Below are 14158 nucleotides of genomic sequence, written 5' to 3'. Positions count from 1 at the left end.
GCCTATGAAAAAAGTACCAGGGGCATCTCATGGGGCCCCCTACTGACCCCGGGCTCTCGGTCAGTGCAGAGTTTCCAAATGGTCCACCCCTGGTCTTAACCATTCTCCATGCTATCCGCATCTACTAAAATGAAATTCTGGCTTCACATACACAACATGCTGGTTGGATTTTCATAGACATAATTGTCTGGCAGATCAAAACAGAAGCAAAACGGCATCTCATATCACTACCTAGTACACAACATGAGAAAATCGAATGGGGGGGGGGGGGGGGGAATGTTTTCAGAACAATCATCTGATAATCTGATCGTTAGTACACAACTTTTGAGAGCCAATTAACAGTTCATGTGGAAATATCTGAAAGTACCAGCACGAATAATCTGCTCATAAGATAACAGAACAAATGTTCAGGTTAGTATAGTATTTGTATGGAAAAAATCGAGTGACCAAGACCACACATGCTCAGAAATGGAAGAAAACATTATATGACTTCTGCAGTTGTATTCTCTCTAAAGAGAATTAATGTAACTTAATAGTTTTCAATATGAGACTAGAATGCAAAAAAAAAACTGACAAACATTCATCCGATATTCTCACGAAGTCTTAGGCTATCTTCTATTAGAAAAGTCCAATTAGGCCAATCAACTCCTGCAACCTAGGATCACTCATTCAGGGATGTCTGTTACATTTCTATGATACCCACAACTTTAATCAGATTTTTATTCTACCACCTGTGTAGTGCTCCAGTGTGTCAAAACAAATATAACTTGAAACCAATGAAAAGCAAATAAAAATAATTACAAAATAGATCATGAACCATTCTGTGATGCTCTGACTTCAATAATGGCTATGGCAATGTAATTTAAAAACTTTACTGCAGACTACATTATAATGTTACAAACTAAAGTGCAAATGATGGAAATAAATTTATGACGACTTAAACCACAGCATCACTCTGGCTCTCCAGATATCCACAAATACCATTCACCTGTGCCAAACATGCCCTGCTGGTCTCTTATCAAACAAATCCTATCAATGCATTCAATAATGGATTATAGGCAGGCTTGGCTAGAGGAGCAGGCATATTTATTTTGTTACAGGCATTTATAAAACAATTTATTGTACATTCACATCAATTCCTGCCCTCAAGCAGTTTAGAACCTAAGGTCCCTCACCTCACACGTATACATACACATACTAGGGCCAATTTAGACAGGAACCAATTAGCCAGCCAGAGAGTTTTTTTTGAGTGTTCTGATGCATAGAAAATATTGCTGAAACAGGGTTGAAAGTGAAGAAATTGTAAACAGACAGGCTTTTTATTACAGAAGAGACATGATTTTATTTCTGCAATAAAAGTAAACTTAACTGACTATTCGCAAGATAAAATTAATTTGCAGATAAAACCGTTCACATATACATATGACAAATGCATATTTAGCCATTCCCTTTTGGTTCAGCATTCAGCAGGACAATGATCAAAGTACTGTACAATAACCCATAAGCAGCTTCAGATTTTTCACTGGTCTGATTACAGTAACCAATCCTGACTACTATGGGTTTCTGCACATGGCAAACTTTCAATGCTCTTTTACAAGAGATAGGACAAACAGCTGATCTTTAAAAATTACAATATAAGAAAGATACACTCAGGTACAGTTAGTAGTACTTTTTCTGTGTCAAAATAACAAAGGTGTTTACACACTTTAATACACTCAGTCACTTGAATACTTAAAACAAACTCTTTACTGCTCATACCTCTATTGCACTCTGTACTCGCTCTTTATTAGAAGGGTTTCTTTTGAAATTATTCAAGCTATCTGGCTCAACTTTTTGACTGAACGAATCGCCACATAACAGGCTATCGTTGGGCAGTAGTGTCTCAGCCCACAAACGGCAAATGTTGTCCTTGCAGCATGTCAGAAGAACATTACACACAGATCCTCTGTAAAATAAATAAATAAAACACACCCAGTTAAGGAAAAAAAAAAAAAAAAACAAAAAAAAGCAGTAACGAAACATTGCAGCACAAATCACATATAATTAGGGATCTACAGAAAAATGTCTACCGTTTATAACAAAGTTGCATACTTAGGATAGTTTTCAGCAAAGCTTCAGGAAAAAAAAAAAAAAAAAAAAAAGAATAAGATAGAAAGCAATGTTTTATACTTTATAGGGTGAACCTGGAATATCATACTACCCTATTTATAACAGAAAAAGGCAGCCTTACTTCCAACTTAAGTGGGTTTTGTTAAAAGAAAACAATTCACTAAAGCCAGCCATAGATGCATCGAACCTTGGCTGGTTCAGCAGAAACCGACCGAGATTTGATCCATCTATAGGCAGGCTGATTGTACTAAAGTTGATACACTTGGGCACAACCAGCATGTTGGATTTTTAACATACGATTATTGCCAGCAGCTATAAATGCTGTACCCAAATGAAATGTATGTCCTTTTTTTACACACAAACAGCGCTTTCTTTCGGTGGTATTTCATCACCTGTGCGGTTTTTATTTTTTGTGCTATAAATAAAAAAAATTCAAACATTTTGAAGAAATGGCTATAGAAAATATATAGTAAACTCAAAGTTAGTTATAAATTTAGGTCAAAATGTATTCTGCTACATGCTTGTGGTAAAAAAACAAAACCAAAATGTGTATATTGATTGCTTTGTGTGAAAGTTATAGCATCTACAAACTATGGTATGTATAATGGAATTTACACAGCTTTTACTTTCTGACTGCCCATCACATTTCATGCGGTGCTAAAATACCAAGTTAATAAAAACAGCCCCAAATGACCCATTTTCGGAAAGTAGACACCCTAAGCTATCTGATGAGAGGCATTTCACTTTGTGTGAAAGTTCTAGCGTCTACAAACTATGGTATAGATACTGCAATTTGCACCATTTTTTTTGCTATACAGAGCTGCACTAGTTTAACTGACAATTGCCCGGTCATGCAATACGGTACATAAATGAAATTCATAGTTTTTTTTTCACACACATAGAGCTTTCTGTTGGTGGTATTTGAACACCTGTGCGCTTTTTATTTTTGGTGCTATAAACAGAAAATTTTTGAAGAAAAAACATTTTTTTTTTCTAAAAAAACAATATTTTCTAATTTCAGTCATAAAAAATATCCAAAAAACTCAAATGTCATCATAAATTTAGGCCAAAATGTATTCTGCTACATGTTTTTGGTTAAACAAATCCCAATAAGTGTATATTTAGTACTTTGTGTGAAAGCTATAACATCTACAAACTATGGTATAGATAATGGAATTTACACAGCTTTTACTTTCTGACTGCCCATCACATTTCTCGAGGTGCTAAAATACAAGGGCAGTACAAACACCCGCAAATGACCCCTTTTCGGAAAGTAGACACCCTAAGCTATCTGATGAGAGGCATATTGAGTCTATGGAATATTTTTTTTTTCCCACAAGTTTCTGGAAAATGACACAAAGTTGTCATTTAAATGATATATTTCTCACACAAGCCATGGGTATATGTGGGTATATGTGGAATTACACCCCAAAATACATTCTGCTACTTCTACCAAGTATGGAGATACCACATGTGTGAGACTTTTTGGAAGCCACATACAGGAGCCTGAAATCCAATGACCACTTAGAAAGCCTGAAGGTGCATAACGTCCTCATTTCACTTCCTCACTACCTATCACAGTTTCGAAGGCCCTGAAAAGCCAGGATAGCACCAACCCCCACCCCACCCCAAATGAGCCCTTTTTGTAAAGTAGACACCCCGAGGAATTTAAGAAGGAGGTGAGTATTTTGCAGATATAATTTTTTCTCACAAGGTTTTGAAATATAAATAAAGAAAAAATATTTGTTTCCTTTCTTCATTTTCCAAAAACGTGTGGCAACAAACGAGATCAGCAAAATACTCACGATGCTTCTTATCAAATTCCTTGGGGTGTCTACTTTCCAAAAAGGGGTTATTGGGGGGGAGGGGGGGGGGTGTTGGTGCTATCCTGGCATTTCAGGGCCTTCGAAACTGTGATAGGTCGTCAGGAAGTGTAATGAGGAAATAAAGACCTTTCAAAGCCTGAAGGAGCCTATTGGATTTTGGGGTCCTGTACTTGGCTAGACTGCCGAAACGTCTCTCACATATGGTACCCCCATACTCGGGAGAAGTAGCAGAATGTATTTTGGGGAGTAATTCCACATATACCCATGGCATGTGTGAGCAATAAATCATTTAAGAGACAATTTTGGGTGAAAAAAAAAGATTTTTTTTTTTTTGTCATTTTCCAAAAATTTGTGGTAAAGAAATAAATTCTTCTATTGATTCAACATACCTCTCAGCAAATAGTTTGGGGTGTCTACTTTCCAAAAAGGGGTTGTTTTGGGGGGTGGGGCATTTCATGCCCAGCATTAGAAGTTTATGCCACACATTACTCCACCATCTAACCACCTGAAGATCAAGCCTTTTCTGGCACTTTTTGTTCACATGGAAAAAAAAAATTCAGTATTTTTTGCTAGGAAATTAATTTAAACCCCCAAATATTATATATTTTTTTAAAGCAAACACCCTAGTGAATAAAATGGTGGGTGCTGCAAATTTTTATGTCACGTAGTGCTTGCGCAGCGATTTTTCAAACGCAAATGAAAAAAAAAAAACACACTTGTTTTTACTTTTAATGCACAAAACCACAAAATATTGGCCAATTGTTTTGTAAAATATAAAAGAGGATGGTATGCCGAGTAAATAGATATCAAACATAACATGCTTTAAAACTGCGCATGCCCCGTGCAATGGTGACAAACTGCATACATTTTAAAAGCCTTTACAAGCTACCTTTTTAGATTTAGAGAGGAGGTCTAGTTCTAGAATTACTGCCCTTGATCTGACATTCACAGGGATACCGCGCATGCATGGTGCAACCGCTGTTTACATACAGACACAGGGTCAACGCTCGCGCACGCAGGTCTACATGCGTGGGGGGGGGGGGGGGTTGAGGGTTCTTTTTTTAAGTTATTTTGATATTTTGTAAATTATTTTTACACTGTCCCTTTAATTTATTTTTTTTTTTTAATCACTTTTAATGCTATCACAGGGAATGAAAATATCCCCTATAACTTCAATGGGCATTGTCATATATTCTTTTTTGAGAAATCTGGGGTCTATCAGACTCTAGACATCTCCTCTGCCCTTACATTATCTAATCAAACCAAGATCGGTGTGATCAGATGCTTTCCCAATTTACAAATGGCGCTCTTTATATCCTGTGAAACTGAAGTGATGAAATGATGGTAGCTTCCAATTTCTTGGACTATAGAGATGATTGGCACCATTCCGGTCTCCAACCAGCTCTATGGTCAGCTGGCAGAAACACTGGCTGCATTCTCAGGTTCCCCTGGTGGCACGGGACTACCCGAGAAGACCATGGGGGAGGGGGGGCACAGTCTCCCGCTGCTTGTAAAAGCAATCCTGCAGCTAATTATCCACTAGGATTGCTTTTACATGAAAGCTGATCGCCAGCTGAAAAAAACAATACCAGGATGATGCCTGCAGCTGTAATCATTCAAAGTCCAGTGATGTACCGTCGCTGGTCCTTGCTGGGTATATATGCGATGTTCTTTGCCAGAAAAAGTGTGTGGTATGCCCACCATTAGAATGTATCACCCTGCATCCACCCACTTCTAATGGTGGGCACACATGAGGTCGCACGGTGCCACATGCGCCAATTCCAAGATTGTACAAATGTCTAAATAGTGGCATGCTTGAATAAAAATTGTCCACGTATAAGTGGTACACCATATAGAAAAAAGGATGACACCAAGTCCCAACTATCTTGCCACTACTCCCCATGTAGTCTGGGCATTCAGGGGGCTCCACGTGACTATCTTTTCCCTCTTAAATCTGAAACTTATATGTATAGCCTGTTGCCCTCTCACAGGTCTTATACATGCTGACCCCATATCTGGCACACTTGCTGGGGAGAAATTGTTTGAATGCAAAGCGGCCAGAAAAATTGAGGGACTCATCAACGTAGATGTTTTGCTGGTGAGTATAGACACCTGCAAATTTTTGGTTAAGGTGATTTACAAGGGACCGAATTTTGTGGAGCCGGTCAAATTCAGGGTCACCCTGAGGACAACAGAGTGTATTGTCATTGAAATGTATAAAACACATTATACTCTCATATCTATGTCTGGCCATGGCAGCAGAGAACACGGCATATGATGAATCGGGTCTGTGGACCAATACAAACGCAATTAATTTTTTTTCAGTAATGCCCATGTTGAGCGTTAGGCCCAAAAAATATTTAAATTCGGAAACCATATTGGGTTTCCATGCAAATGGTCTGGCAAGGTTTGAATGTGGGTTGGCGGCGATAATTGTTGTGCATATAAATTGCTTTGATCCACAATCAGTGCATACAGATCTTCTGTGAAAAACAGTTAAAAAAAAAAAAAACAAGGCGAGTAGTTGTTTCCACCTGAATACCGGGTTGGGCAGTGAATGGGGGAAGTAAGGGTGCTGCAGAATTTGTGGGCTGCCAATTGGGATTTGCAAGCACATCCGGAAGGATACTATGGGCTCTACGGGCCTGTGTGAGAATTCCTGGTGGTTGCGGGACAATACTTGTGCTTGCCACCGCACCAGCTTGTACTGCACTTATGGGACTCGCACACATTACCAAGTCGTACTGCAGTGCTGGTATTATTATTATACAGGATTTATATAGCGCCAACAGTTTGCTCAGCGCTTTACAACATAACGGGAGGCAATACAGCAACAATACAGTTCAATACAAGAGGGTTAGGAGTGCCCTGCTCCTTGGAGCTTACAATCTAAGAGGTATGTGAGAGACCAGGATGTACTAGGCCACTGGTGCTCGCCGGTTCACCAAAAGGTAGAGCGGCTCTAGTAATGGCACTCTGCTGCATATGAGAGTCATAAAAACTTACCGGCAAGTGCTTGTAGAGATCAGGCAAACACTTTGGTTCTGTGTGCAATGTATCAAGTGGCAGTGACCTACTGACACTGCACTTGCCGGAGGAGAAGGGAGGGGGAGTAAGTGTAGGGGCTAAATGCAAGTGCTGGCAGGTGCTGGGGCTGATCCCGCTAACACTGCATTTTGTGGGACACTATACTAATGTGAACGCTGGTATAGTGCTGATCTGATCAAAGATATTGATACGTTCAGACACTATACTAGCAATGGAGGTTTATTGTGTATCAGCATGTTTCTGGCAATCAAGGGGTTAAATGCTATTACTGGTGTACTGACGGGTAATCTGACGCAATCTGGGAGGGACGTGAAAACCGCGGCAGCATGAATCTCTGCAGACCATGGCTTTTGCTGTCGGATGTGACTAAGAAAATGTCAGGAAAGACCTACTAAAACAGCTGAACTTTATCTGGGGTTAATCAGAGGCACATTAAAGATGGCAGGTGTGTACTGCCTCCTATTTAACATGATTTTGAATGTGATTGTTTAATTCTGAACACAGCTCCATCCCCAGTTATAAGAAAGTGTGCACACTTATTCAACCACATTTTTTTTGTTTTTTATGTGTTTATGTCAATTGAGTTGTATAGTTTATAGGTCACATTAAAGGTGGAAAAAGTTCTGAGATGATTTATCTTTGTCTAATTTTTTTTACATCACAGAAACCTGACATTTTAACAGGGGTGTGTAGACTTTTTATATCCACTGTACACCATAAAATTAATCAGATATGGTATTACCAAAACAATATGCCTCACAGAAAGTACTGACCGGAGCATGAATTTACTAGTTTTTCGCCATGAAAATCCATTTACTGCTCTAGGGTGAGCAAGATAGATGAAAGAAAAGTCTACTTCTCCTTGACCTTCTTTCTCTGGACTTGTAACAGGAGACGTAACTGCAGAGTGCCAGCTTTCAGTATTGTACCAAACCTTAACCAGGCAGTCATCCTGTGGGAAGAGATCAATAATAGCATGCAGGTAAAGAAAAGAAGGATCATGAGAATAAAACATCTTATCAGCACAGCATAGAGATTAGTATTCTGCCGACAGCTGCAGTGATACAAATACTTGCATGACAAAATAAGATTGAAATGACTGAAAAGAGAAGACCTTTTTTGATATTGATCACAGTCCTTTGGATTAGTTTTCCTCAACACCGGCTAGAGTAACTGTAGACTTTGTTATACAGGAGAGACAACTAGGGGACAGATAGATACAAAGTACAATATAAGGTCTCATGCACAGTGAAGCTCAAAATAATTTTCCCACAAAAGGAGTTTTCGCAAATCTGCATGCTGTTCACGTATCTGGCGTTAATGCACTCTATTAGCTAGATGCGCATTTTTTCACTTTTGAGCATTTCTTTTTATGCTCAAAAGCTCCTCTCCTGAACGCAAAAGTGATGTTTTTTTTTCAGCCTGTAAACTTCCCTGCCACTAAATTCCTGAAAACTCCTATAGTGTGCATGGACAACCAGGCTAACATGGAGGGGAGTTTACAGGTAGAATAAAATAAAAGCTAAAAACAGCTGAAACTCCTTTAGAAGCAGCTTCTTTGAGCTGAAGTGTGCATAAGACCAAAAAGGGAAGTGGTTTACTCTTCTTACATAGGTAAAGACAAGTATACTTTCCTTACATAATAAAAATGCACATAATGTGCTAATTACCTTTCCAGCAGTAGCAAAAAATTCTCCATCTGGGGAAAATTTCATTAAATGTACAGAAAACGCTGTTCTGAAAGATGAAATGTTAAAAAGATTGAGTATGTGACACAAATAATCTACTAATTGTGTTTTAACATTATTTCTCTAGAGAAAACCCATGAGCTCAAAAGAAACCAAACAAATTGGCATACTGACCCAAAGGCAAATCTAAGACCAAACTGCTGGAGAGCTCATGTCAGCAGAATAGGCCTTGTTGCAATGAAAAACTGACCACAAGCCTGGAAAAACTGAACAGCTCGGTTGGTAAAACCTGTCAACATTTGTTGGTGCATTCTGTCACCATGTAACTACAGCATTTGGATGAATATACATAATGTATTTACTTCTGTGGCATATGGAAATACTGATTCATGTTGTCCATTTGGGGAAGAAGCTTGCACAATTATCAACTTTTAGCAAAAATCATCAATAGCAATTTCATGGGATGCTCCTCTGTACATAACATACATGCGGGTTACACTGCACATATATTTACCTGCACTGCCAGACACATTTCCAGTTTGCAAAGTCTGTATCTGTGTTTTCCTGACAGTCCTCATTGGATAGCTTTTCCAAAGAAGTACTGGACCATAGCTGTAGGCTGCTTGATCCAATTAGTAGGCGTGTTCCTAAAATAATAGTGAAACAATGATATATAATGTACTTAAAGCCAGGCAAATAGGAAAAATAAATAAATGTATCTATTACTCGGTTCACCTCACTGCAAAATAGTCAGGAGTAATGATGTTGCTGATCTAAGAAATACCTGGCTGTGCAGTGCAACACGTGTGCACATCCCAAGTCTGAATGAACAGTATAACAAATCCTGTTCTAAAAATAAAAATTAAAAAAATTCAACTGGAAACACCATACCCAAGCAAGGTATAGTCAATGTACAGTACATATTTTGGGATACCTGAAAATAGCAATTAAGTTTATTTATCAAACTGCTGGTCAGTGCTTAAGCTATCCCATGAGTCTACTAATGTGTAAATGTACATCCTACATCTGTTTTCATGTATTTCGAGCACTGTGACTGGCTGCAGTTCTTCTCTCCCCTCTCCATACTTTCACAGGCTGCACCGATAACCGCAGGAGCCAGTGATCAAATCCTAAGAGCAGGGAGAGGAGGGCGTACAGGGTGTGGTTTTGTGTGTCTGTGGACATACAGGTAAAGAGACATCACCAGCACACCAAGGATTCAAGAGGATCCAAAGCTTTATTCTCCTGGTCACATGGCATACATAAGGCAATGTTTCGGAGCCACGCAGGGCCCCTTCTTTAGGCAACTGACTTACAGAACATACACTTTTAAAGCACAAAAGGGTTAAAAAAATAATTTCATGACTATGGACAACAACGGACAGCCCCAGAAAACTATAATAGGCTTCTAAACCCTTTTTTATTTGGTACATCCTTTTTATGTTTTATAGCAGCATACTTAAGTCAACTTTGATGTCAAACTGTGTGCCACAATCTTAGACAGCCAGTACACGGTGTGCAGTATTAGAAAGGCATGTTGTAATTGTAGAAAAGATATATAGGTGCCACTGCTAAACAGCCAGTTAAACACCATGAGAAGATCCATACATGATAAAACATAAATAATTGAATCCTTTTAGCAACGGGTTAAACCACAGGAGCTTGTTAGGTGACAGACCGGGATAACACGTCTCCATCCCAGTGTGTTGCATTAATGGGCAATGCGTTAAGACAGTTCATTTATTTTGAATGTGCTTCAAATGCAAAAGGAAGAGGCCATAAAAATGGATCTGTAGCATGTTTTCCAACACAGCACACTAGAACACATAGTAGTGTTACTAGGAAGCTAGGAAAAAGCATAGCAATTTCAATTAATGTTTTTAAAGGAAAACTAAAAAGAGAGCTACTATGTCTGGAAAAAGACCAGCATGAGACAAGCTCTTGGTTCATTTGCAGTTCATAGGTTTATACAGAATGACTGAAGGAGAATGTGGCAAATATTCCAGAAAGAAAACAGTGAGAGATGACTTCGCCATTAAGGGATAGTTTAAATGAAAAAGCCATATCTCAAATTGGCAAATAGGAACAAGGTTCAGGCCAAGCATGGATTTAAAGTGAACTCAACCCATTTGCAGTTTGCAGACACTGCAAACTAATGCTCAATTTTACTGCCATAGCAACTATACCAACAATAACCTGGCCTCTGAACTTAGGTCAGGTAGCTTAGCGGTTAGTGGTGGCTGTCAAAATTCCCAAGCAGCAGCGGCATTTGTCTGTATGCAGCCACTGTGTGGCCCAAAAACTTTTGTCTAATGCAAGAGGGCTGACAGAAGCACCAATTGAGTATAACTGCCTGAAAATCACTCAGTTCATGCTAGCAGTCTGCAACTGCTGCTGATGCACCCTCTTCTTCCTCCTCCTCCTGCCATAGCCCCACATAACTAGCCTGGAGGAGTCGATGAAATGATTTCTTCACACAATGAGTCACTTGCTGCAGGAGGAGGATCTTGGTCATGTACAAGAATTCCTAGTTTCAGATATTGAAGATGAAGAAGAAAGAGCACCAAAACCAATAGAAGGAGGCATCAAGCAGGGAGCAGCAGGAGGCAGAGATATTCCTGCAGCTTACCACCAAGTGGGCTCCCATGCACAGTTGCCAGATATTGGAGAGGAAGAGCAAAAGAGGCAAAAACAGTAGGGGATAATTTTGTCCAGATATGGTGCAGCTGGCAGAGGACCAGAGGGTGCAGCTTTCCTATTTCACCAGAATACACTGCCCCACAGGTACAGGCTACTGCTTTCCTCATGGCCAATCCACAGAGCTCTGCCATCTGTGTCTATTTTTAAAACATCTGCTGCCTAAAGCACCTTTGAGGTCTGGAGACATTGCCTAAAACATACAAGCTGTGGTACAACTACCAGCAACTTGGGTACCACCTGCATGAGGAGACACAAAGTAGAAGAAACCTTGATTTTAAAAATGTTCCCTCCCCCCTCCTCCTACCTACTTTGCCTGACCTGTATATGAAAAGGTGTGTGTACCTATTTTTGACTCTGCTCCAGTCATGTAATCCTGCAGCTCTGTGTAAAGCAGTGCTTGACAATGGCTGGGAATTCCAGGAGCCGTGACATAACCCATAGGCACATGGCCCAACCATTGACGGAACTCCCTCCTCTCCCCTGCAGCAGACGCTCACTGATACAGGAAGCCAGAATTGTGGGATCATAGGACTACAGCAGATTGAGGATAGAAAAGTACAGTCAAGTTATACAGCAGAAAAAGGGGAGATATTTTTAAGAATAGTTATAGTTAGGCTTTTCTTCTACTTTTATCTGCTCCACTATGCTCAGCTGGAGCAGCACCTCAATGATACAAGTCGGCAGCAAAAGCTCCTCCTCATTTTTCACTTTTCATCTCTACCCTCATCCACAAAATTCCCCAGCTGCATCCGCAGCATCATCTTTAGAGACTGAAAGGGATGTTTTAGAGGCTAGACCAAGTAGGGTCACGCAAAAGGCTTAAAACTCTTCATAAGTCTCCAATACCACTGTCTCCATCAGCATCCTGCATCAATCAGGTCTCTCTTCAGCAGCTGCTGCAGCAGAAAAAAAAAGTCTGCTTGAATCCCCCGATACCCAGCATCTCAATGGTAGTTTAAAATGTTGGCTTTGCAGCTGCTCCCATTACAGCTCGTCAAACAGGACCTATCCTACAAGATCTGGCCCTTGCTACATCCCACCTGCCATTATTTTGCCCAAAAGGCATAAAATGCCCTGCACCAGCATGTGAAGGGTAATGTGTCAGTAGGATCCACATGACCACAGATGGTCCAGCAAGCAAGGGTAATGATGCAACGTATTCTTCACAGCACACTGGGTCATTTAGAAGGCAGTTGGGAAGAATGCTGGACCAAGCATACCAGTGAGGCAGGTAGTGCCACTCTGTATTCTGGTGCTACTTACTGCACAGTTACTTGTACCCCTTCCTTCTCAATGGCATCATTTCCGACTCCTCAGAACCCCTGTCCCAACCTCAGGTGTCCCAACAGCCCAGGCAAACACAGTTATGCTGTTTTGCAGCTGGTATGCCTGGTGACCAGGAGAAACAATGGGCCAGAGATTAAGTCCTTATGCACACTGGACGTTTTTACAGCTACTGTTTTTGGCTTTTGATGTTTTTTTCTACAGCCAGTAAACTCCCCAGCATGCTATCCTATGTGTCCATGTAGACAGACTGTAATCAAACCCTGAGAGATGCACGTGGGTAGGGAGAGATCACTTAGGTCACTGTTGTCCTCAGCAACAATAAGGACTCTGGGGGTCTCTCTGCTGCAGGTAATATTTGGCAAATGCGCTTTTTTTTTCCACTGAAATATCTGTACTAAAACAGAATTTTGGGGCATGAAAAAGGGGCCATTATTGAGTGACCACCCTTTTGGATCCACAAGAGGGGAAAAATGGAGGATCTGTTCTCACCATTCCACAAAATGCTCCAGTATATACCCTTTCCAGAGCACTAAGTGTAATTTTTGTCTGCTGCCTTGCTCCTCTGCTATAGTCACTTCTGACAAATATTCTTCACACCAAGGAAAAAGAAAAAAAAAAAAAGTTTGAAGGGAGGGAGCTCCAGCACACAGCCGTTGAGTGACAGCCTCAGCTCTGCTCCTGTGTGCTGTGTGAAGGGAGGGGTGTCCTTTCCCTCCAATCAGCATTCAACAAACCTACCTTAAATTGATACCTGGCATATCCCCACTCATCCCTACACTCAAATAGAAACAAAATTGGCAGAACAGTACAAATTGTGAATGACTGGGAAAGAATATTGGGGAGCTCTTGTAGGAAGTGATTATCCATAAAATCAGAGAAAAATACAGCAACAGCTGTTGGGGGGGAGGGGGATCTCCCTCATTCCCCCCCCCCCCCCATTGCCACCTCCCACCCTCAACCTACCTGCCATCTTAAGCCTGGCTTTAATAGTTAGCAAGTCACTAAAAAAGACCTTCACTGTGGAGACAGAACCAAAAGAAGCAAGGGCAAAGGGCTTGTTACTAATATTACCTCTGGACTTTCTTCAGCTAACCTTGTCCCCAGTAGAGACATACCATGCCTTCATTCATACTGTGCTTCTGTGTGGAGGCAGCCATCTTAGCAGAGGCGCAGGGCTTTGCTTTCTAGTGTTAGACCTGCCACCCTTAGACTGGTGATCTACTACTGGCAGAATGGATGATGCTAAAGCAGGGGAGTGCTTCCACTACTCTACAGGTCCCCCAGCTACAGTTTCTTCCCCAGAAGATTAATGAATAGAGTAGTGACGTCACAAAATCTCACCCCAAATTATTGGAGAATAGCAGTCATGAGAAGCAGGAGTGGACAGGATATGCCCTCGTTGATTTCCACTCTAGGTATGCAAGTAGAAAGCTTCATGAACAGCAGTGCCTTGGCAATGTTACATGATAGAAGTGCACTGCACAATTTCAGGAAGAATTC

The 14158-nt window shown here is 40.6% G+C and overlaps 1 protein-coding gene across 2 annotated transcripts in view; it reads right to left on the bottom strand.

Annotated features, from left to right (window-relative positions):
- Nucleotides 1–14158, bottom strand: part of DMXL1 (Dmx like 1) — a 222789-nt gene that overhangs the window by 146966 nt on the left and 61665 nt on the right. For both annotated transcript variants that reach the window (XM_089673106.1, XM_089673173.1), the window contains exons 5-8: nt 9186–9318; nt 8654–8720; nt 7757–7935; nt 1759–1945 (exon numbers count right to left, since the gene is read on the bottom strand). In XM_089673106.1, the coding sequence (XP_089529232.1) occupies nt 1759–1945; nt 7757–7935; nt 8654–8720; nt 9186–9318 (566 nt within the window). The remainder of the gene's footprint in view (nt 1–1758; nt 1946–7756; nt 7936–8653; nt 8721–9185; nt 9319–14158) is intronic.

This window comes from Staurois parvus, unplaced genomic scaffold (genome assembly GCF_062004578.1).
Source record: "Staurois parvus isolate SC_StPar_1 unplaced genomic scaffold, SC_StPar_1.0 ptg000004l, whole genome shotgun sequence".
Classification (NCBI taxonomy): Eukaryota; Metazoa; Chordata; class Amphibia; order Anura; family Ranidae; genus Staurois; species Staurois parvus.
Note: the sequence above shows the minus strand (reverse complement) of the source record. Positions and strands in the feature narration are given on the sequence as shown.